The sequence below is a fragment of the Polypterus senegalus genome, chromosome 16 (genome assembly GCF_016835505.1).
Source record: "Polypterus senegalus isolate Bchr_013 chromosome 16, ASM1683550v1, whole genome shotgun sequence".
NCBI lineage: Eukaryota > Metazoa > Chordata > Cladistia > Polypteriformes > Polypteridae > Polypterus > Polypterus senegalus.
The window spans coordinates 14,857,978-14,881,361 of record NC_053169.1 but is presented as its reverse complement, the minus strand read 5'-3'; the positions used below and the strand labels follow the sequence as shown (position 1 = coordinate 14,881,361).

General features: G+C 43.5%; 1 protein-coding gene across 1 annotated transcript in view; it reads right to left on the bottom strand.

The window, feature by feature from the left end:
- adgrb3 (adhesion G protein-coupled receptor B3) overlaps positions 1–23,384 on the bottom strand; it is an 868,080-nt gene that overhangs the window by 45,890 nt on the left and 798,806 nt on the right. The window contains exons 24-26 of the mRNA XM_039737721.1: positions 21,028–21,126; positions 16,613–16,784; positions 12,173–12,268 (exon numbers count right to left, since the gene is read on the bottom strand). Of these exons, the coding sequence (XP_039593655.1) occupies positions 12,173–12,268; positions 16,613–16,784; positions 21,028–21,126 (367 nt within the window). The remainder of the gene's footprint in view (positions 1–12,172; positions 12,269–16,612; positions 16,785–21,027; positions 21,127–23,384) is intronic.

Genomic DNA, 23,384 nt, shown 5'->3' with positions numbered 1-23,384 from the left:
CGATTGCAATGCAATGGTACATCAAAGATGATCAGCAGGCGAAAATCCGTAAGATACACCAACACATGTTCAGGGAGCAAAATCTTCATTGTTCAATCACTGTGCATTTATTCAACTTATTTAATCTGTTTTCAGGAAATCTGGAACCTGTCCTGGCAGCATCGGGAGTGAGGCAGGATCCAACCCTGTGTGAGGTGCTGGGCTATTACAGAGAATATAAGACATTTCTCATCTTCCTAATATAAAATGTATCAATATGGTGCTCCAGATCTAATTATGCTTTTTTCATTTTGCTAAAACTTTATGCTATAAAATAAGTTTATTACATAGAAAATGACCCGAAAAATCCTGGACCATCGAGAAGTGTGTGAACTGACGACACGAAGAATTGTCTTCGCGCCGAACTGAAATCGTCTCCGCATAAATGAAAGTCATCCAGACGATCTGGATCTGCATAATTAGATCTGGAGCACCCTGTAGTATATAGTGCCTTCCCTATCTATCTATCTATCTATCTATCTATCTATCTATCTATCTATCTATCTATCTATCTATCTATCTATCTATCATATAGTGCCTTTCACATCTATCTATCTATCTATCTATCTATCTATCTATCTATCTATCTATCTATCTATTATATAGTGCCTTCACATCTATCTATCATCTATAGTGCCTTTCACATCTATCTATCTATCTATCTATCATATATCTGCCTATTATCTATCTATCTATCTATCTATCTATCAATCATATAGTGTCTTTCATATCTATCTATCTATCTATCTATCTATCTATCATATAGTGCCTTTCTATCTATCTATCTATCTATCTATCATATAGTGCCTTCCTATCTATCTATCTATCTATCTCTCGCTACTGTCTTGCTGTCGGTGTGTCTTTCGATTAGTGTGGTCTGGGGTGGGCGTGGCTGAGTCGTGGCGTTCGTTGGAAGTCGGACGTGTTTTCTGTCTTCTGTAAGTTTTTTCTTTATTTGTAACTCCTTTTCTTATTTTTCTATATCAGGGGGTTTTATCAAATAAGACGCGGCTTTTGGCGTGTAGCCATGGCGCCCAAAGTGTCGCGCCTGGTCTAATGCCTAGGTTTTATGAAAATCTTTCCGCCGGCATGGGGCTAAAGTACTGGTTGAGCCGCACGTTTCGGCTGAAGAGTGTGTTGTGGCTGTCGGTAAAGTTGTTGGCTTTAAGAATGTTCGTTCAGCATCAAGAATGAATAAAGCCGTAGTAGTTTTTCTTAACGAGGAATCTCTAGTTGATAAACTTATAGTAGAAGGGATTATTATTAATGGCGCTTTGGTTCCTGTTTTACCTCTGTCAGCACCTGTGAAAAAGATTATTATTTCAAATGTCCCACCGTTCCTAAAGAATGATGTTTTGGTGCAGGAACTCCGCTATGGCCAGGTTTTATCAGATATAGTGATGATTCCGTTGGGCTGTAAAATGAGAGAATTGAAACACGTTGTTTCATTTAGGAGGCAGGTTTTATGGTGTTAAACAACATGAAGGAGGACATAAATGTTGCTCTGAGATTCAAGGTTGATGGCTGTGATTATGTGGTTTTTGTTACTTCGGACTCGATGAAGTGTTTTAACTGTGGGAGGGCCGGACACAAGGCCTCTCAATGTAAAAATGAGACCGTTTTACCGGTGGGCCGAAGCGCTCCCCCTGCTTCAGTAAGTGATGAGACGGAGTATGAAAGCGGTGAGGAGGTGGACAGTATGGAGGACGAGGAGACTGCAGAGGTAGCTGAGCTCGTAACCGGATCACAGGTTGTGAGTGATTTGCACCCCACTGTAGTGTTAGCAGTCGCTCCTGAGGCGAGCCTGCTGACTACCGAAAGGAATGCGTTGGCTGAGCCCAGCGATCCTGTTGTAAACGAGTCCGTTCAAAGTGCTCAGTGCGAGTCTGTGGAAGGAGAACTAAGTACAAATGAGCCGGAGACTGCGGAGGTCAGTAGCGGAGGGGATAAGACGGCGATGATCGGCACAGAGAGTGCCGCGCCCGTCGGCCCGCTGTGAATGAAGCTATGGCTACAGACGTGATCGCAGAAACACCGGCGTGTGCTGACGGGCGCCTGACTGAGCGCACTGAGATGAGCTCTGTGGAAGGACAGAGGAGTGAAACAGCAGCGGGTGTGAGTGGCGAGACCGATCAGAGGGAGAGTGCAGGAGTGGGGGTGTGAGGAGGATTTTACAGTTCGTACTCGAAAACGAAAAGAAAAATCAGACACTAAAAAATCTGCAAAGAAAAGTCACGTGGCTGGCGAGTCATCGCAAGTATCGAGCAGGATTCTTAGAAGTCAGAGTGATTGTCACAGCGACCTGAGTGATCGTGAGCACGAAGGCGGTGACACTGACGTCTCAGTGAGGAGTACGACCTCGTCCCAATACAGACTCAGTGGCGGGTATAACACTGCGAGTATTAGGAAGTTTTTAGACTTCATCGAAGGCAAGAGGGGTGTTAAAGTGGAGGATCACTTCCCTGACCTTCCATTGTTTGTGGTGTCAGCTCAAAGGGTGATGCGCAAAGCGGCACGTCTGGGAATGGACCAAAAGGAAACTACCCGTCTTAAAAATGTGATTAGCAGGGTGCGAAAGTCCATTTTTCAGAAATAATGGATAGTTTTTTGAAACTTTTTTATTTTTGGTTGACTTGTGCAATACTGTTCACTCCCATTTGTGAATCATCAATGCAGTCTTTACACATTGGGAGTTTAAATGTGAATGGCTGTAGGGCGACTGTTTGACTTTTTAAACCAAAAGGCTCTTCAGGTCACTTTCTTACAGGAAACTCACTCTGATGTTAGAAATCAGCCGGACTGGTTACGTGAGTGGGGGGGTCAGGCTGTCCTGAGTCATGGCTCACACGTCAGTGCTGGGGTGGCCATACTGTTCTCTAACACGTCAACTTTACAAATCACTAACATTAGTGAGGTGGTGGCTGGGCGCCTCCTGGTAGTTCAGGTGAAGGATAAGAGCCAAGATCTGGTGTTTATTAACACTTACGCTCCAACAAATGGAGGTGAGAGACTTTGTTTTTAAAGCTCTGAGGAAGGTGTTGGAGACCTTTGTTAATGGGGAGATCCTGTTGGTCGGAGGAGATTTTAATTGTACGGAGAATAACTTACTGGACCGTAATGGTGCTGAGCCTCACCCAGCGTCTGTCCGTGCTTTACACTCCTTATTAGACCACTCAGACCTGGTGGACGTCTGGAGAAGTAAATTTCCGTCAGATAGACAGTACACCTGGGTAAAGGGGGGCGGTGGGTGCATTTCGATGGCGCGTTTGGACCGTTTCTACTGTCTGAGGCACCTGCTGAATACGGTTACTAAGGCTTATATCTGCCCAGTCGGATTCTCCGATCACTCTCTGGTGGGAATGAATGTCTCTGTCCCTAAAAAACCTTCCTCTCAATCTCTTTGGCACTTTAATGTTTCCCTGTTAGAGGATTCTCATTTCCTCAAGTGTTTTGAGTTTTTCTGGCTGCAGTGGACTCAAACCAAGTCCAGATTCCCATCTTTCGCAATGGTGGGATGTGTCGAAGGTGCAGATTAAAGTCTTTTGCCAGCAGTACACTCAGCATGTGACCAGGCGGTGTCTTCACGAAATGAAGAGCTTGGAGGAGGACATCACAAATCTGCACAGCGTTTTACAGGACTACTTTAGTGAAGAAACGCTTGCTGTTTTAAAGTCTAAAAAACAATCCCTTGCTGAACTCCTGGAGCTTCGTGCCCAAGGTGCATTGGTGCGCTGCGTTTCAAACTTTAAATCACTTGGACGCGCCTACTAAATTTTTCTTTAATCTGGAAAAGAAAGAGGCCGAGAGTAAGGTGATCCACATGCTGCAGGACGCTGAAGGTCACGAGCTGCACACCACGGAGGAGATCAGGAACTTTGCTGTGTCTTTTTACTCTGATTTATTTAAGGATGGTGTAATTGATGATTCGGCCATGTTGGACTATTTGAACGGATTACCCAAACTTACAGACACGGTCAAGCTGAAGCTGGAGGCAGACATCACCTTTCAGGAGCTATCAGATGCACTGGCTGGGTTTGAATACTGGAAAGGCACCAGGACTCGATGGCATCCCAGCTGAGTTCTATAAACATTTCTGGTACCTGCTGGGTGCCGAGGTGTACGAGGTGTTCTTACAAAGCTTACAGGATGGAGAATTACCATTGAGCTGCAGAAGAGCAGTCGTCACTCTGCTGCCTAAGAAAGGAGACCTTTGTCAAATAAAGAACTGGCCCGTGAGCCTGCTGTGCACGGACTATAAGATCTTCTCGAGGGCCCTGGCCAGCCGCCTGAGGACTGTGATGGACCTGTCATGTCAGTCCCTGCCAGACGTACTGTGTGCCTGACAGGACTATTTATGATAATATTTTTGCATTGCGGGATATCATTTCAGCCTCTAATCTTTCTGGGATGGATTTAGGAATATTATCCATTGACCAGGAGAAAGCTTTTGATCGAGTAGATCACCGGTTTTTGTTTAAAACATTGAAATGTTTTGGGTTTGGTGATAATTTTGTTCATATGATTGCACTGCTGTACACCAACGTTTTTGGGATTGTAAAAGTTAATGGCACTCTGAGCGCACCGTTTCCAGTCAGGAGGGGAATTCGGCAGGGCTGCCCCTTGTCCGGCATGCTCTACGCATTGGCCATCGAGCCGTTTCTTTTTCAGCTGCAGCGGAGACTACAGGGGGTGACATTTCCATCCTGCCCAAATGTTAATTTCAAATGCTTGGCCTACGCTGATGATATTATTGTCTTCGTCAAATCGAAGGGTGACATTGAAGTTTTAATTTATTGTCAACAACTATTTGAGAACATATCATCTGCAAAAATCAATTGGACTAAGAGTAACGCCTTCTTACTGGGCTCCTGGTCTGGATGTCCACTACCAGACTTACCTGGAGGCCTAAAGTGGAACAGGAAGTGCTTCAGGTATCTTGGAGTGGTCATGGGCAGTGAGGGGGTGGACGAGAGTAATTGGGAGGGACTCTTGGAGAAAGTGACCTCTCGTCTGAACAGGTGGAAGTGGATTGTACTTAAACTGTCATACAGAGGGCGGGTGATCGTCATCAATAATTTAGTGGCCTCAATGCTGTGGCACAAACTCATGTGTGGTGACCCCCCTCTGGGGCTTTTAAAGAAGATCCAAAGAATATTGCTTGATTTCTTCTGGGATGGCTTGCATTGGCTAAAGCAGAGTCTGCTGTTTTACCGTTGGAAGAAGGCGGTCAGGGACTTCTAGATATCTCCTCAAAAGTTGCAGCCCTCAGGCTCCAAGTCTTACAGAAGCTTTTCTGCGTTTCATATTCCCTGAGTTGGAGGGAGTTAGCGCTGAGTTTCCTTCATCGTGTGGCCGGGTTAGGTTTGATGAAGCACTTTTGGTTATAAATCTACAAAAACTGGACCTTTCTGTGTTACCAAAATTTTACAGAGGTGTCCTTTTAACATGGCACGTGGTGTTTAGGAGGAACTTTAATACAACTGGGTGGCTTCAAAATGAGCCTTTAATTTATAATTCTGTTTTTTCATGCCCCCTCTTGCACAGTGACAGTTTTGTTTCAATTCTTATTAAGCATCAAGTACTGAAACTGGCACAGATTTATGATGCGACTACCAAATCATTCATTGATGCTGATGTCTTGGCTTCTCTTCTCGAAGTAAAGTCAGTCAGGATGATTCAGCAGTTTCTGTCCTCCATAGCTAAAGATTACCACTTGCTAAATGAATCCATCGGCTCCACTGTTAATAAGTTGGATGTTTGCCCGCAGTGGACCTCTCACTACCAGAACATTCAGTTGTTCACTTCACCAAAGGAACAGTGGTGGGCTTTGCTTCTCTGTCCAAGAGAGAGCTCTATGAGTACTGCGTCAAGGTGATTCACTTCACTGCATTGGCGTCTGTGCTGGACACTCCATGGAGGGAGAAGCTGGCAGTGGAGGGGCACAGGGGGCCTGCGTGGAGGGAGTTCTACAAGCCACCGAGCAACAAAAGAACTGCAGACTTACAGTGGAGAATCGGGCATGGGATCATTGCCACCAAGTCCTTTTTAAAAATTATTAAAGAAGCTGAAACTGATTCTTGCATTTTCTGTGGACAGAAAGAAACAGTTTTTCATTTGTTTTTGTATTGTTATCGACTGGCGGGGTTCTTCTGATTTTTAAAGCGTTGTGTACGAATTGACTGGAACTTTTAATGAAGTCCTGTTCATTTTGGAAGTAAATATAATAAGAAAACTCGATGCAGGATACAACTGTTCAACTTTCTGTTAGGTGAAGCAAAGCTGGCCATTTTAAAAAGTAGAAATAATAAGCAACGTGGATCTGAACCTACAGATATTTGTTTGATTTTTAAATTGAATGTTTATTCAAGAATAAGAATGGAATATGCGTATTATAAACAGATGAATAGAATGGGGGGGTTTGAAAATGTGTGGGGGGTGAAAGGGGTGCTGTGCTCAGTTGATGAAGGGGAGCTGAAATTTAATTTCTGATTTCACTGTGGTGGGCAAGAGAAAGATAAAGTAATGGTGGGCATCAATACCACGTGCTTATTAATGTGGAGTAGGAGGAGTGTAAAGGGGAGTAATGGTGGTCTTTGTGTTATAATGAATTTTTATTTTTTGGTTTTCTTATTAATGTGTGGAGTAGGAGGAGTGTAAAAGGGGAGTAATAGAGGTTTGATATGGTTTTTTTGTTTATTCTGAAATTTGTTTTCGTCATTTCGATTGTGTATATTATGTTGATGTTCTTATTTTTACAATAAAGATCTTTTTAAAACTAACTCTATCTATCTATCTATCTATCTATCTATCATATAGTGCCTTTCACTATCTATCTATCTATCTATCTATCTATCTATCTATCTATCTATCTATCTATCTATCTATCTATCATATAGTGCCTTTCACTATCTATCTATCTATCTATCTATCTATCTATCTATCTATCTATCTATCTATCTATCTATCTATCTATCATATAGTGCCTTTCACTATCTATCTATCTATCTATCTATCTATCTATCTATCTATCTATCTATCTATCTATCTATCATATAGTGCCTTATCTATCTATCTATCTCTATCTATCTATCTATCTATCTATCTATTATATAGTGCCCTTCACATCTATCTATCTATCTATCTATCTATCTATCTATCTATCTATCTATCTATCTATCTATCTATCTATCTATCATCATATATAGTGCCTTTCATCTATCTATCTATCTATCTATCTATCTATCTATCTATCTATCTATCTATCTATCTATCTATCTATCTATCTATATTATATAGTGCCTTTCACTATCTATCTAGAGTTTCATATCACAACACAAACTAACAGTCTGTAATTTTTTTCTTTATACATATTAATATTACAACACTGCTGACTAACAGCACATAAGTATAGAGTAGCACTTTAAATAAAGTCTAGAATCAATTCGTAAGACACTAAAAGAATTCCATATTAATAAAATATATCACTCGGTAAGCAGGGAAAAAAACAAAGCAATTGATGCCGCAGCATGATGAATAACTTCAATCAAGTTACACTTCAGCAGAGAATGAGAAATCTGTCCTAAATTAGCATCATTTGTCACACTGGTGTATAAACAACAAGGAATTACAATTGACAGAATGAAATATACAAAAATGATGCATGAGATAACTGTTTTTTAAACCTCTGTCTCTGATTTGAGAAAATCTAATAATAAATTGGTTCAGAAGATAATGAAAACTGAAGGTCAAATGTATAGCCATTTATAATGTTTAAAGCATTTTGAACACCATTTACTGTTTAAGATAAGTTTTATCGATGTTTTAACAAAGTCTTCATTTAGAATTTACAATAAGCTCCCATCACTGTTCGCAGAGGTTTTACAAAACATTATTTTATATTCTCCTTGTTTGTGAGTGTTTGCAGTATTTAACCCCGTAAACAACAAATGCTGTCGTCCAAACGTTCAACTTGCTGTGGTCTTTACAGTGCTACACAGAGTTTAGTCATTGAGTTCTTTGCCCGTTTTAATTATTTTATCAATAATTATCACTGCTGAAGGCGCCACACCTCACCCAGAGTTACCCAGAAGACAGACGTACCTGTTACACCCGGCTGTGCTGTGACTTTTCGGCTATGTGAGGTGTTTTGGTGAGACAAACCGTTACGAGATTTCAAGGCGTTTGTGTCACGGACAATAACGGCACTCTTATGAGCAGGAACACTTTGTTTAGTTTGTTCAAGTAATGTTGTGTTTTCATGTGAAGTAAAGGCCACGTATCAAATGTGGATTGTTCTAATGAGGAAGACTTGACAGTCGTAGTCATCACGTGAATAGAAAAGGCCCGTTGACAAGGTCATAGTATGGAAAAACGTAATTTGGGTATTCATTGTTCTGATTGTTCCAGAGAGCCATTGGTACGTGTGCTGTGCTAATGTGCTAATGCTGACTTTGTAACACACAATTTATAAGAGGTATATACAGGGTGAGTCAAAATTATGTTAACATTTGAATGGTGGATACAATTTATTCACAAAACATACTTCATATGTGCAAGATAATTTACAGGAATGTCATAACCTGTTCGCCATCCTGTTCATACCATATGTGGCACATACATTGTTCACAAAAATTGTATATAAGGACCAGGGGGTTCCCCCCTGCTCACCAACCCCCCCATGTGCATAGCTATGCGCCAGCCACTTCACATCTCTGACGCTCGGGTTGTGAAAAGGGGGGCTAAACGCCACCCACGGAGAAGCAGTCACTCCTCCGAAACCCCCTCTTAAACGGTGATACAATGCGAAACAAATACAGGTTTTTTTTTTTACCTCCTCTTTGCTTGATCAGCTGCTGCTGCTGCCGTGTGATCTGAAATCTAAAATTTTATTTCCGGCCCCGGGTGTGGTTAAATCTCTTGGCACAAAGTCTCGTCTTGCGGGACAGAAGTTTTTGATATTTTTTAGTTTAGAATTTAAAAATGGAATAAGAATCTGAAAATCTAACAACATCACAGTAAAGTTCAATAAATTCTGAAAAATTATACCAAACATATATATGTAGGTTTTAAAATAAAGCGTTACAAAAAAGTGACATTAAAAACGTCACATAAAATCATTGCACTTTTAGGCTTAGGATTTTATATATATATATAAAGAGAGAGAGAAAGAGTAGATATACATAGCAGTATCATTAGTGTTCACATAATTTTGATTCACCCTGTATATATATATATATATATATTTATTATAAATGCTAGAAGAGATGGCCAGAAGTGATGGATGGACAATCCATCAGTCGTAAAAGACGCCGCAGAGGATACGTTACACAGCCCTGGATATCAGTCCCCAGAACGGAACCAGTAGGGCATGCTGGGAAATGTATTCCAGCAACACAGCCATGCTGGGGTCTGTGGGTGCCACAAGGCGGTGCTGCATGGAGATGCACTCCCCAGAATGTGACCTGGAAGTACTTCATTTGGGCGGTAGCCCTGGCACCAGAATTACAACCGGGTCCTTAATAAAAGGGACCACACTCCATTATCCAGACGAGTCGGAGCTGGGAGGACGTGGAGCAACACTCAACTGGAGGAGGAGGGCAAGTGCGGTGGTGAGAAAAGAAAAGAGAGTATTATGGGAGGACAGAACCTGTTATTTGTGCTAGAGTTACTTTTGGAAGTACTTTTGGTTAATAAACCTTCCATTATTTGAACCCGGGATTCTCTGTGTGTTTGTAGCTCACTGATGGCCTGGCTTCTATCACTATATATATATATATATATATATATATATATATATATATATATATACAGTTGTGCTTGGAAGTTTGTGAACCCTTTAGAATTTTCTATATTTCTGCATAAATATGACCTAAAACATCAGCAGATTTTCACTCAAGTCCTAAAAGTAGATAAAGAGAAACCAGTTAAACAAATGAGACAAAAATATTATACTTGATCATTTATTTATTAAGGAAAATGATCGAATATTACATATTTATGAGTGGCAAAAGTATGTGAACCTCTAGGATGATCAGTTAGTTTGAAGGTGAAATTCGAGTCGGTGTTTTCAATCAATGGGATGCCAATCAGGTGTGAGTGGGCACCCTGTGTTATTTAAAGAACAGGATCTATCAAAGTCTGCTCTTCACAACACATGTCTGTAGAAGTGTATCATGGCACCAACAAAGGAGATTTCTGAGGACCTCACAAAAAGAGTTGTTGATGCTCATCATGCTGGAAATGGTTACAAAACCATCTCTAAAGAGTTTGGACTCCACCAATCCACAGTCAGACAGACTGTGTACAAATTGAGGAAATTCAAGACCATTGTTACCCTCCCCAGGAGTGGTCGACCAACAAAGATCACTCCAAGAGCAAGGCGTGTAATAGTCGGCGAGGTCACAAAGGACCCCAGGGTAACTTCTAAGCAACTGAAGGCCTCTCTCACATTGGCTAATGTTCATGTTCATGAGTCCACCATCAGGAGAACACTGAACAACAATGGTGTGCATGGCAGGGTTGCAAGGAGAAAGCCACTGCTCTCCAAAAAAAACATTCCTGCTCGTCTGCAGTTTGTTAAAGATCACGTGGACAAACCAGAAGGCTATAAGAATGTTTTGTGGACGGATGAGACCAAAATAGAACTTTTTGGTTTAAATGAGAGGCGTTATGTTTGGAGAAAAGAAAACATGACATTTCAGCATAAGAACCTTATCCCATCTGTGAAACATGGTGGTGGTAGTATCATGGTTTGGGCCTGTTTTGCTGCATCTGGGCCAGGACGGCTTGCCTTCATTGATGAATTCTGAATTATATCAGAGAATTCTAAAGGAAAATGTCAGGACATCTGTCCATGAACTGAATCTCAAGAGAAGGTGGGTCATGCAGCAAGACAACGACCGTAAGCACACAAGTCGTTCTACCAAAGAATGGTTAAAGAAGAATAAAGTGAATGTTCAGGAATGGCCAAGTCAAAGTCCTGACCTTAATCCAATCGCAATGTTGTGGAACGACCTGAAGTGAGCAGTTCATGTGAGGAAACCCACCAACATCCCAGAGTTGAAGCTGTTCTGTACGGAGGAATGGGCTCAAATCCCTCCAAGCCATGTACAGAAATGATCAGAAGTTACCGGAAACGTTTAGTTGCAGTTATTGGGGGGTCACACCAGATACTGAAAGCAAAGGTTCACATACTTTTGCCATTCACAAATATGTAATATTCGATCATTTTCCTTAATAAATAAATGACCAAGTATAATATTTTTGTCTCATTTGTTTAACTGGTTTCTCTTTATCTACTTTTAGGACTTGAGTGAAAATCTGATGATGTTTTAGGTCATATTAATACAGAAATATAGAAAATTCTAAAGGGTTCACAAACTTTCAAGCACCACTGTATACACTGTGTATATATATATATATAAGGTGATTGGGAAAAAATGAATTGAAATGATTTTAGCACAAGGTCATAATGTGACAAAATGTGTAAATAAAAAAAGTCAAGGGAGGTCCCCAGGCTAACAGAGAGCGCCTAAGGTTTTTAATGATACCATACAGCCCTTATACTTCAATGGTTCACCATAAATAGAAACTGACCTTGAAATTCATTTCACATTATAGGCATTGTGTAAACTGGCCAACTCAATTTTGGATGGCTGTCAATTTTAAAGATCATCGCACTTTGCACCGCACATTAATTATCTTTAGAAGTCATTGCGGCTTAGTGACTGAGGGTCTGAACATCAAGCACAAAGACACAATTTCTAATCCTGTGAGTGCTCAGTGTAGGAAACCAACGTTAGCTGACCCGGCTGATGGGCACAATGGTCTACGGGGATTCTCTGTAGTTAGACAAATTGTTTCGGGTGGCAAACGTAAGTGTTACTCTGTTTTAGAAGAAGAGGGTTCATAAAATGAATAAAGAGGGTTTTCCTTGATTTTCAGCATGTAACATTTTGATAACGGTGCCCCTACACAAAAAAAGACATTTTATATCAAAGTAAAAATGTGATTTAACAAGTGGAAAGAGAGGAACCAATGTGAAATAAACCATCACAGTTAATCGTTTCGGAGTCAATGACCCAAACATATGGTCGCTCATTCATAGAAGTGCTTAAGAAAAAGTCAAGCTAACCATAATCTGCGCATGGCCATTTGGAAAAGTACCAGATGTGTCAACGTTAATTGGATCTTGGCAATTTCTTAGTCTGCATCTGAATGCATCTTGAACCTAGAAGAAAAAAAAAAGTTTGCTTAAATATAAACGAAGAAGAAAATGTTTCAAATGAATACTAAACACTCACTGGACAAATTATTAGGAACAAAAGTGTACCTGCTTGTAAAAATCTTGTCAGCCAATCATGTGGCAGCAGCACAATACATGCACTCATGCAGATACAGGTCAGGAGCTTCAGTTAATGTCTACATCAAACACTTATTACTATTATTATAATCCTTATTTTTATAAAACATAACATAGCAGATATCATTTATACACACATTGATCAACATTAGCGATCGCGTTACAATGGGTGCCCATTGAGGGGTGCCTTATTTTAAGGCAGCAAGTAAACAGTCAGAAACGGGCAAGTATAAAGATCTGAGCGACTTTGACAAGGCCCAAATTGTGATGGCTAGATGACTGGGTTTAGTACCTACCAAAAGTGGTCCAAGAAAGGGCAACTGATGAACTGGCGACACGGTCATGGGCACCCATGGTTCATTGATGTGCATGGGCAGCAAAGGCTAGCCTGTCTAAATGTGATTTACTGTAGCACATGAGAAAAAGGTGGCAGTGCTTGCTGTGTTGCTGCAGACCGTCAGGGTGCCCATAAATTGCCTATAAATTGGAATGTGAGCACCAGAACGGGGCCATGGAGAAAAGGAAGCAGGTGGCCTGTTCTGATGAGCTCTCAAATGTATGCACAAGCACAATGTATTTTTTCTCTCTATTCTTTTCTTCCTCCACACCTCCTTGGTTTAAACATGTCTCCCGTGTCGGGTTGTGCACTACACAGTGTCCATCTTACTATATATATACTATATATATACGCCCCTGTGTGTGTACATATATATATATGTGTGTGTGTGTGTGTGTGTGTGGCACAGTGGCACAGTGGTAGCGCTGCTGCCTCGCAGTAAGGAGGCCAGTGTTCACTTCCTGGGTCCTCCCTGCGTGGAGTCTGCATGGTCTCTCCGTGTCTGCGTGGGTTTCCTCCCACAGTCCAAAGACATGCAGGTTAGGTGCATTGGCGATTCTAACTTGCGCTTGGTGTGTGTGTGTCCTGCGGTGGGCTGGCGCACTGCCCAGGGTTTGTTCCTGCCTTGCACCCTGTGTTGGCTGGGATTGGTTTCAGCAGACCCCGTGACCCTGTAGTTAGGATATAGCAGGTTGGATAATGGATGGATGGATATATATATATGTGTGTGTATATATACATAAATATATATTTGCGTGTATATATATATATATATATATATATATATATATATTGTCACACACGTGCGACTAGGAGCGAGCTGAATAGACCAAGTGGAGATGATTACCCGCTAGGCCAGGGGGTGGCGGGGTGCTCTAAACCTTTGCAGATCAAATACGGGAAAACCTGCCTGACCTGACGTCACTTCTTGTTCCGGCACCCAGACTGACATCACTTCCTGTTCCGGCACCCAGACTGACATCACTTCCTGTTCCGGCACCCAGACTGACGCCACTTCCAGGTTACAGAATATAAAATCCTCCATCTTGGCTAACTAAATCAGTTCAGTGCGGGAACTCAAACAAGCAACATCGCTGTGTTGAATTTAATCCTTTTGCAGCTAGGAACAATATACGGGTGGCTGCCCCAAACCTATTTTAAGGGTGTTGAGACTTGTTCTTTCACAATATATATATATATATATATATATATATATATATATATATATATATATATATATATATACACTCACACATATACAGGGTATATACAGTATATATATATTGTGGCCCCCGGCCGGGACGCCCAGGAGGACGTGAGGAGGGCTTGTGCCTCCTCCGGACCGCGAGGGGGCGTCCGTCCTGGTTTTGTTGGGAGCCACGGGTTGAGGGCATGGAAGCCCTACCCTGTAGGGGCCCGTGGTTACCGCCAGGCGGCGCCGATGCCGGTTGATCCCATGCAGTCGCCGGCCGGAGCTGGAGCCCGGCCGGGACGCCTTGGAGGACGAGAGGAGGGCTTGTGCCTCCTCCACACCGCGAGGGGCGTCCGTCCTGGTTCTGTTGGGGACCACGGGTACAGGGCATGGAAGCCCAGCCCTGTAGGGGCCCGTGGTCACCGCCAGGCGGCGCCCGATGCCGGTTTATCCCGGACGGTCCGCGGCTGGGGCTGGAGCCCGGCCGGGGCGCTTGAGGACCGGAGGAGGCGAGTGCCTCCTCCAGACAGAGTGGGGGCGTCCGTCCTGGTTAGGCAGGGGCCTCGGTACAGGGCTTTGAAGCCCAGCCCTGTAGGGACCCGTGGCCACCGCCAGGTGGCGCCCGGTGCCTAATTATCCGGAGCCCGACACTTCCTCCACACCAGGAAGTGCCGGGGGGAAGACTTTGTGTGGCACCCGGAGAGCTGCCAGGAAGACAGCCGACACTTCCGCCACGCTGGGGCGTGGCCAAGGAACAGATGGCGGAAGCACCTGGGGCTCATCCGGGGCATTATTTAAGGGGCCGCCTCCCTCCAGTCGGGGTGTTGGAAGTCGGGTGGAAGTGGACTGAGCAAGAGGAAGGACTGGAGGCGGCCAGGAAGGCACAAGAGACTGTGGGCCTGGACTTTGGGGAATTCGGTGCGAGAAGGCACTGGGGGTGCACGTGAGCACGAATTGTAAATAATATAGTGTAAATAAAAGTGTGTTGGGTGAAACAATGTTGTCCGTCTGTCTGTGCCGGGGCCAGGTTTCACAATATGTATATATAGACTGATAGATATAGTCACACATATGTGTCTGAGGGACACCTCAAGGACTCATCCCAGGAACGTATTACCCTGCTGGGATGAGAGGGGGCACTGTCTGTCTTACAGGCTTGTCTCTTTTTCTTCCCCAGTTCAAAGAAGACACGGCCCAAGAGGGTAACTGACCAAACCCTTTCCAGCACGACTGCTAAAAAAGAGAGACACTTCCAGATATCAGTGTCTCATTTGGACCCAAACCTTAAAGAAGAACAGAGCTCCTTATGTTGTTGATAGTGAAGGAAGCTTCAGTTAACTTGGCCATAAAGGAAATTTAAGTTTACTTTATTGTCATCAAGCTCCTGCTTACTTTGAACCCAGAGAACAAAGAGGGCAATCCAGCTGGCAGCCCAACACTTTGTACGAGCACTGAGTGTTCCTTCCACCAATCCACAATGTGTATATACAGTATATATATATATATATGTATATATATATATATATGATTGTGTGTGTGTGTACATATACAGTAGTATATACAGTTTGTGGCCAGGTGCAGGAATGACAGGTCTTGAAAATAAAATCTGGGGTGCCAACCAGGTTGTCCCATTTAACAGAAAAAAAAAAAGGTTAAGGTTGCTTAGCTTGGGAGCTGCCTCTGGCTGGTTGATCTTGCCTAAAAGATGCATCCTCCCAAGCAGCCGAGGTTCTTATAGCTAGGAAACTGGAAGGGGCGGGACTAAGGGCCCTCACTGGGCGTTGTCTTGGTGCTGCGATGAGTGACAGCGCCCCCTCTTGTCTGACATACATCAGTGGCTATATAAACAGTATGTGTAAATCAATACTTGCACTGTATGTGCTGCACAGTGATAAGCATTACTCCTTTTAGTTCTTAGCAGGGCTATATGGTCATAAATATTAGTCCTATAATGTCCTAAAATTAGATATAAGAAATGCTGCCGATTTTACTTGTTGTTATTTATTCGCCCAAAAATAATAAGCACATATAAGCCCTAAGTCCACCCTTACAGCGTCCATTATCATTTAAGTGCTCAACTGGAGCCAGTTACTGCCACTAATGTGCGCTTGATTCTTTTGACCGTTGTATATTCTTTCTATTGTATTTTGATTTGTACTGTATACGTGTCACTGAGCTTTGAGCTTGTATTGTACTGTAAAAACCAACAGACTTGACCATAAGTTGTGATTTGTGCAAATGACATGACTGGGAATGATGGGCATGACTCGCATGGTTATTATTACTATCTCTCCATTCCCTATGACTACTTATTGCTGCCATTCATATCATTATGGATTCTTTTTTCATGTAATATCACATTTCATTTCAGACCTCGCTATTTTATTCTCCTTTTCTGACAGCTCAGAAGAACGCCACAGTTCTGTTCCATTAACACAAATAAAGTCCTCGGGCGGTATTTTAAGGGAAGAGGGCCTCCAGTCATCCGGCAATATGAAAGTGCAATTTCCATGACTAAAGGTCATAGCCTGTCTACTAAATCCCATCGAGAGTAATAGAGACGGCGGCCTGCAGTCCACCAGACAACATATCACACTTAGGCTTTAACAAGGAGACCCCTAATAGGAACACAAAGCCTGTCAAGGAAGCGCTGGTGCAGCACATGCCCCTTACTTACTCTTACCTCTCTTCTAAGGATGCAGTGGACCATGACAATAACAAATCCTTGCAGTGAATCAAAGACAGCAAAGAGTATCTGAAAGAGTATCGATCGTTTATCCGTCATCGCCAGAACTGCTGACATCCAGGTTAAAGCCAGGAGCGGCAACACCACGCATGAACTCCACAGTGAAGCCCTAGGCAAGGAGAGACAAGGATTATTAAACAGGCAGAAGGACAATGGCCTCTCCGGGCTGACAAGACAAATGTTTATGCTAAGTGGTTTTGATCCGGAGGCAACGGTAAATAAACAGAAGCACGTTGCAAGTACATTTCTTGTGGCGGTACTTTAAAACGCATGCTGGTGATTCGTTCTTTGTACATACAGTGAGGTACGACATTTGTGAAAGCAACAGACGGCAATCCCCGTTCACGATGGCTGTGAGAGTAAAAATGAGATCGACTGGGTTACGATACTGGATGGTGCATGAGAACGTAGCCCTAAAATCACGAATGTCATGCTAGCATATGTTCCGTTACCCACAAACACCCTCTTACCCACCCCAGCGCTGTCTTGATGTGATAATTCACACGTCGACCGGTGTGGACTTCTTTCCATACGATTCACAATGCGGTACGGACAGAAGGGTCTCCCAGGGCCATTCCTAAGGGCACTCACATACGGGATACTCTTGGACGAAATCCTTCACGTGTCATCTTAAAAAGTGCCTGGGAGAACATACAGCCTCACAACTGAAATACGCTGGACCAATAAACATGGCGTTTTGTCTCTTCAGCACAAACATGCAGACAGCAGAGCTAATAAAATGAAACAGCACAGGCCTCGGGGTCTTCGGCTAGCTTTGTCTGACTGCGTTTACAGCTGCTTAATGAGCGGAGCTCAGGGTCATTTTTTCCATGTGTCACCCTCTACTTTGGACCTGCCATCCCACCTGCACTTCAGAAAAGCTTGTCTACTTGAAGCGAAGCATGCTTGGGTCTGGCCAGTAGGAAAAAAGCTTGGGTTGTTGCTGGAAGAGGTTGTTGGTGAGGCCAGCAGGGGGCGCCTACCCCTTGATTTGCATGTTCTCAGTCCACTTTGACTTGCTGGCTACCATTTTTGTTTCTGGTCCATAACTGCATCTTTTTTTTTTTTTCCAGTACCATCATGCACACCAGGATATGAGCAGTTTATCCCATTCTTCCTCCTGGTAGATCCTCTAAAGTTCTGTTAAATTAGATGGGTAGCATCTATAAACTGCCATCATCGTGGTTTCTCCACACATGTTCTATGGAGTTTAAGTCTGAGATTTGGCTATGCCACTCAAGGGGCACTCGGGGACTTGTCACATAGCCACTCCAGTGCTAGATGTATGCTTCAACTCATTTTGAAAAGTGAACCAATTCCCCAGTCTGAAGTCGCATTCACTCTGGAGCAGGTTTTCTATAGGAACGTCTCTGAATCTGGCTGCACTCATCCTTCCCTCATTTCTGTCCCTGCAGATGAGAAGTACGATGCTGCCACCACCATGCTTAACTGTAGGGATAGTATTAGGAAGGTGACGAGCAGCCCCCATGAGGTCAGATTATCTCGGGGCATAACGTGAGCTACCACAGCTATGCTGACGACACACAACTGTATTTAACAATAGCGCCTGATGACCCCGACTCTCTTGATTCACTGACTCCAATGTCTTACTTGTTTTTCTGAATGGAGGAGTAGTAATTTTCTCAAACTAAATAAGGAGAAAACAGAAATCTTACTGACTGGCAAAAAATGGGCATAATGAGGGTACTAGAAATAAATTTGATCCATTAGGCTTAAAAATCAAGACGAAGGTAAAGAGTTTAGGGGTTATTACTGACTCGGACCTGAATTTTAAATCACATATTAATCAGATCATTAGATGTTTTTTTCACTTAAGAAATATAACAAAAGTTAGACCTCTTATGACTTTGCTAGATGCTGCAAAATGAGTTCACGCTTTTTATTTTTAGTTGACTAGATTACTGTAATGCACTCCTAACAGGACCACCCAAAAAAGACATCAAATGATTGCAACGAATGCAGAATGCAGCTGCTAGAATCTTAACTAGGAAAAGAAAATCTGAGCACATCACGCCAGTCTTAGCGTCACTACACTGGTTACCCGTGTCATTTAGAACTGACTTTAAAATACTGCTGATGGTTTACAGTCAAAGTCTTCAATAATCTCACTCTGTCGTATATCTCTGAATGACTCTCACGTTACACTCCAAATTGTAACCTTAGATCTTCAAATGAAGGTCTGCTTAGAATTCCAAGAGCTAAACTTAGAAGAAGTGGTGAGGCGGGCACCTAAAATCTGGAATAGCTGACCGATAGAAATTCACCAGGCTAATACGGTGGAGCACTTTAATAAACTGCCAAAAACTCATTACTGTAACATGGCTTTCTCAGAGCTTCATTTTAGTTTAATCCTGATACTCTGTATATGCATTGAATTATCATTATCATGGCTCCGCTATCTGTACTGACCCCTACTTTCTCTGCTGTTCTTTTTCCAGTTTTCTCTGGTGCTGATCTGCACCCCCACCACCTGATCAGGGCACCATGCTGTCCCTACATTGATGGACTGAAGTCCACATGACCGTTATCATCTAATACTTCCACGTAAAGCCTGAACACCATGAGGACTGATTGAGATCATTGAATGCCTAGTGGGGGCTGGCCAGGTGGTCTTGGGACCCCTGCAGATTTTGTTTTTTTTTTTCTCCAGCCCTGTGGAGTTTTTTCTGTCCTCCTGGCCATCGGACCTCACTTTATTCTTTCTTAATTAGTATTGCCTAATTTTATCTCATATATATTTCTCTTCTGATTCGTCCTTCTTCCATCCATCCATTTTCCAACCCACTGAATCCGAACACAGGGTCACGAGGGTCTGCTGGAGCCAATCCCAGCGAACACAGAGCACAAGGCAGGAACCAATCCTGGGCAGGGTGCCAACCCACCGCAGGGCACACACAAACACACCCACACACCAAGCACAGGGCCAATTTAGAATTGCCAATCCACCTAACCTGCATGTCTTTGGATTGTGGGAGGAAACCGGGGCGCCCGGAGGAAACCCATGCAGACACGGGGAGAACATGCAAACTCCACGCAGGGAGGACCCGGAAAGCGAATCCGGGTCTCCTAACTGCGAGGCAGCAGCGCTACCCACTGCGCCACCGTGCCGCTCCCTCGTCCTGCTTCCTCACCACCAAAATGAAAGGTCACGCGGTCAGGCTAGATATCAGGCGGGTTACGTGACACCAATGGGGTGATGAGAGGGGAGCGGGGAACATGGTAGTCTGAAGGAGGAATAGGAATTGAGAAAAGCCGAGTGGGGGGTGTATGGGAGGCTGCAGGCAGTGTGGGAAAGTTTGAAGAAGAGGAGGAATAGGAATTGAGAAATGCTGTGTGGGCTGCGTGTCTGTGTGTGTGGTCGGACCAGGTTTGAAGAGGAAGCAGGACGAACCAGAAGAGAAATATATACAAGAGACTTTCTCACTGTTTTCCATTCCTATTCTTACACTGCCGTATGCTACGGCGGGCGTCGGCTGTTTTTTATTATTTTTTTACACTTTTCTTTCTTCATTTTGTAAACAACTTTGCTCACCAGATATGTTGCTTATAGTTCACAGTTTAATTTTTGTCTTGCTCATGCTCTCAGAATCAGCCACTCAATCATAAAGGCCTGACCGATTTAGTCTTCCTCCTGTCAGGTTCTCCCATCTCAGCAGAGGACTTCTGAAGCTCAGTTAAAGCAATTCATTTAATTCTTGGTCACCTGGCTGTCCAAGGTCTTTCTTGTCCAGCTACTTTGGTTGGTTGGTCGGACAGCCAATTCTAAGCAGGTGTTCCAGACTTTTCCGAAGCTGATTGGATTGATTCCATCTGGTAAGTTTGTACAGCCAGATGTCCTTCCTGACACTAAAACCTTCTCTATTCAGGTTTGGGACTGGCACCAAACTGGACTGGCTTGCACCCTTGGTGGCTAGATTGGGCTCCCATTTCACAATTATTGAGGCCACTGAACATCTAGGAACGCTCAAAAGCCTAGAAATGGTTATATCCCCTTGCCCTGATCTATACCTCACCACAATCTGCTTGAGGTCTTCAGAGAGTTCTTTTGACATCATGGCTTGGTTTTGGTCCTAGGGTGTAGGGTGAATTGTGGGACCATCTATACACGGGTACACGTATGTCATTCTAAGCGATTTCAAATTAATTCAGTTGGCCACAGGTGGACCCCAATCAAGTTCTAGAAACATCTCAAGAAGAAATAAAGCAAACAGCAGGGACCACAATTTGGAGCTCCACCTCAAAGGGAGGTGACACCAATTGAATCTGACTGAATGGTCAGGGGGCTACCTGATCCATCCATAAAAACTGTATTTGCCATCTTCAGTCCTTACATTGCATTGCTGGCAGTCGTCGCAGAAAGGGCCGTCGTTGACACCACTCCACATTTGGCACACTTTAATGTCAGACCTGTATGGGGCTCGCTCATCTGTCTGGAAAAAACAAAACATGAAAATAAAGTGATGGACTCTTAAGGAAAAAAAACAAACAAAAAAACAAAAAAAAATGATTTCATGTAAACACCTTTCACTCCATAGGGTCATTGGAGTCTCATATAAATCTTGTCATTCTGCCAAATGCAGCTTTTCTATGCCCAAGTGACATCTGTCATAAACAGATGTACATTCTGAAAAGCCGTAATCAAATATTTACTTCATATTCACTCCGTCTAGCCTGCTGAGGGTTTCAGTGGCAAACACAGTGAGCTGGACTGATCAGGTCACCCTTTCCTTAGCAGATACTCCCTCTTCCTCCTGAGGAACTCCAAGATGTCCCCAGGTTAGCAGGTCACCCTGTCCTTAACAAATTCTACTTGCTCTTACGGAACTCCAAGCTGATCAAATATTAGCAGGTCACTCTGTCATTAGCAACTTCTTCCACCTCCTTCTAACAAACTCCAAGATGTTAGCAGGTCACCCTGCCCATAGCAAACTTCTTCCACCTCCACCTGTGGAACTCCAAGACTGTCTCTAGGTTAGCAGGTCAACCTGCCCTTACCAACTTCTTCCACCTCCTTCTAATGAACTCCAAGATGTTCCCAGGTTAGCAGGTCACTCTGTCGTTAGCAACTTCTACTTGCTGTTAAGGAACTCCAAGCTGATCACATATTAGCAGGTCACCCTGACATAGGCGGCTTCTTCCACCTCCTCCCTACAAACTGCAAATTGTTCCCCGGTTAGCAGGTCACCCTACCCTCAGCTACTTTTTCCACCTCCTCCAAAGTAATTCCAAGATGTCCCCAGGTTAGTAGGTCACCCTGTCCTTAGCAACTTCTTCCATCTCCTTCTAACGAAGTCCAAGATGTTCCCAGGTTAGCAAGTCTCCCTGTCCATAGCAACCTTCTTCCACTTCCTCCTGGGGAACTCCAAGATGTCCCCAGGTTAGCAGGTCACCCTGTCCTTAGCAACTTCTACATGCTCTTAAGGAACTCCAAGCTGATCAAATATTAGCAGGTCACTCTGTCGTTAGCAACTTCTTCCACCTCCTTCTAACAAACTCCAAGATGTTAGCAGGTCACCCTGCCCATAGCAAACTTCTTCCACTTCCTCCTGGGGAACTCCAAGATGTCCCCCTGTTAGCAGGTCACACCCTGTCCAAGCAATATTTCTTCCACCTCCACCTGTGGAACTCCAAGACTGTCGCTAGGTTAGCAGGTCACCCTGCCCTTACAAACTTCTTCTACCTCCTTCTAACGAACTCCAAGATGTTCCCAGGTTAGCAGGTCACTCTTTCATTAGCAACTTTTTCCTTGCTCTTAAGGAACTCCAAGCTGATCACATATTAGCAGGTCGCCCTGAAATAGCCGGCTTCTTCCACCTCCTCCCTACAAACTCCAAGATGTTCCCAGGTTAGCAGGTCACCCTGCCCTTAGCAACTTCTTCCACATCCACCTGTGGAACTCCAGACTGTCCCCGGTTAGCAGGTCACCCTACCCTCAGCTACTTCTTCCAGCTCCTCCAAAGTAATTCCAAGATGTCCCGAGGTTAGCAGGTCACTCTGTCACTAGCAACTTCTACTTGCTCTTAAGGAACTCCAAGCTGATCACATATTAGCAGGTCACCTTGACATAGGCAGCTTCTTTCACCCCCTCCCTACAAACTCCAAGATGTTCCCAGGTTAGCAGGTCACCCTACCCTCAGCTACTTCTTCCAGCTCCTCCAAAGTAATTCCAAGATGTCCCCAGGTTAGTAGGTCATCCTGTCCTTAGCAACTTCTTCCACTTCCTCCTGAGGAACTCCAAGACGTCCCCAGGTTAGCCAAGAGATACAATTCATCTAGCATGTCCAGGGTCTGTCCCGAGTATCCTCTCAGTTGGTTTTGCCTGGACCAACTCTTTGAGAAGATGTCCAGGTGGCAGTCAAGTGCATATTTCGACTTAAGGGCATTACCTACTCTGAATTCTCTTAAGTCTCAAGCAGAGAAGACTGGGTGGGGATTTAATCTGGGTTTTTAAAATTCTCAAGAAACTTGATAATGATGATTCCTTAAAACTCTATTGATTACATAACGAGTCACACACTCGAGGACACCGCAGGAAATGACTGAAGCCAGGAAGCACTTCTTCATACGCAGAGTCTGAAATAAGCTATTGAGTCATGGATTTGAAGTTGAAACCATGACAAATTAAAAAAAATGATTTTGGATCAGAGAAAGGGACACAGTAGCTATTAGCTCACCAAACTTGCTTCAT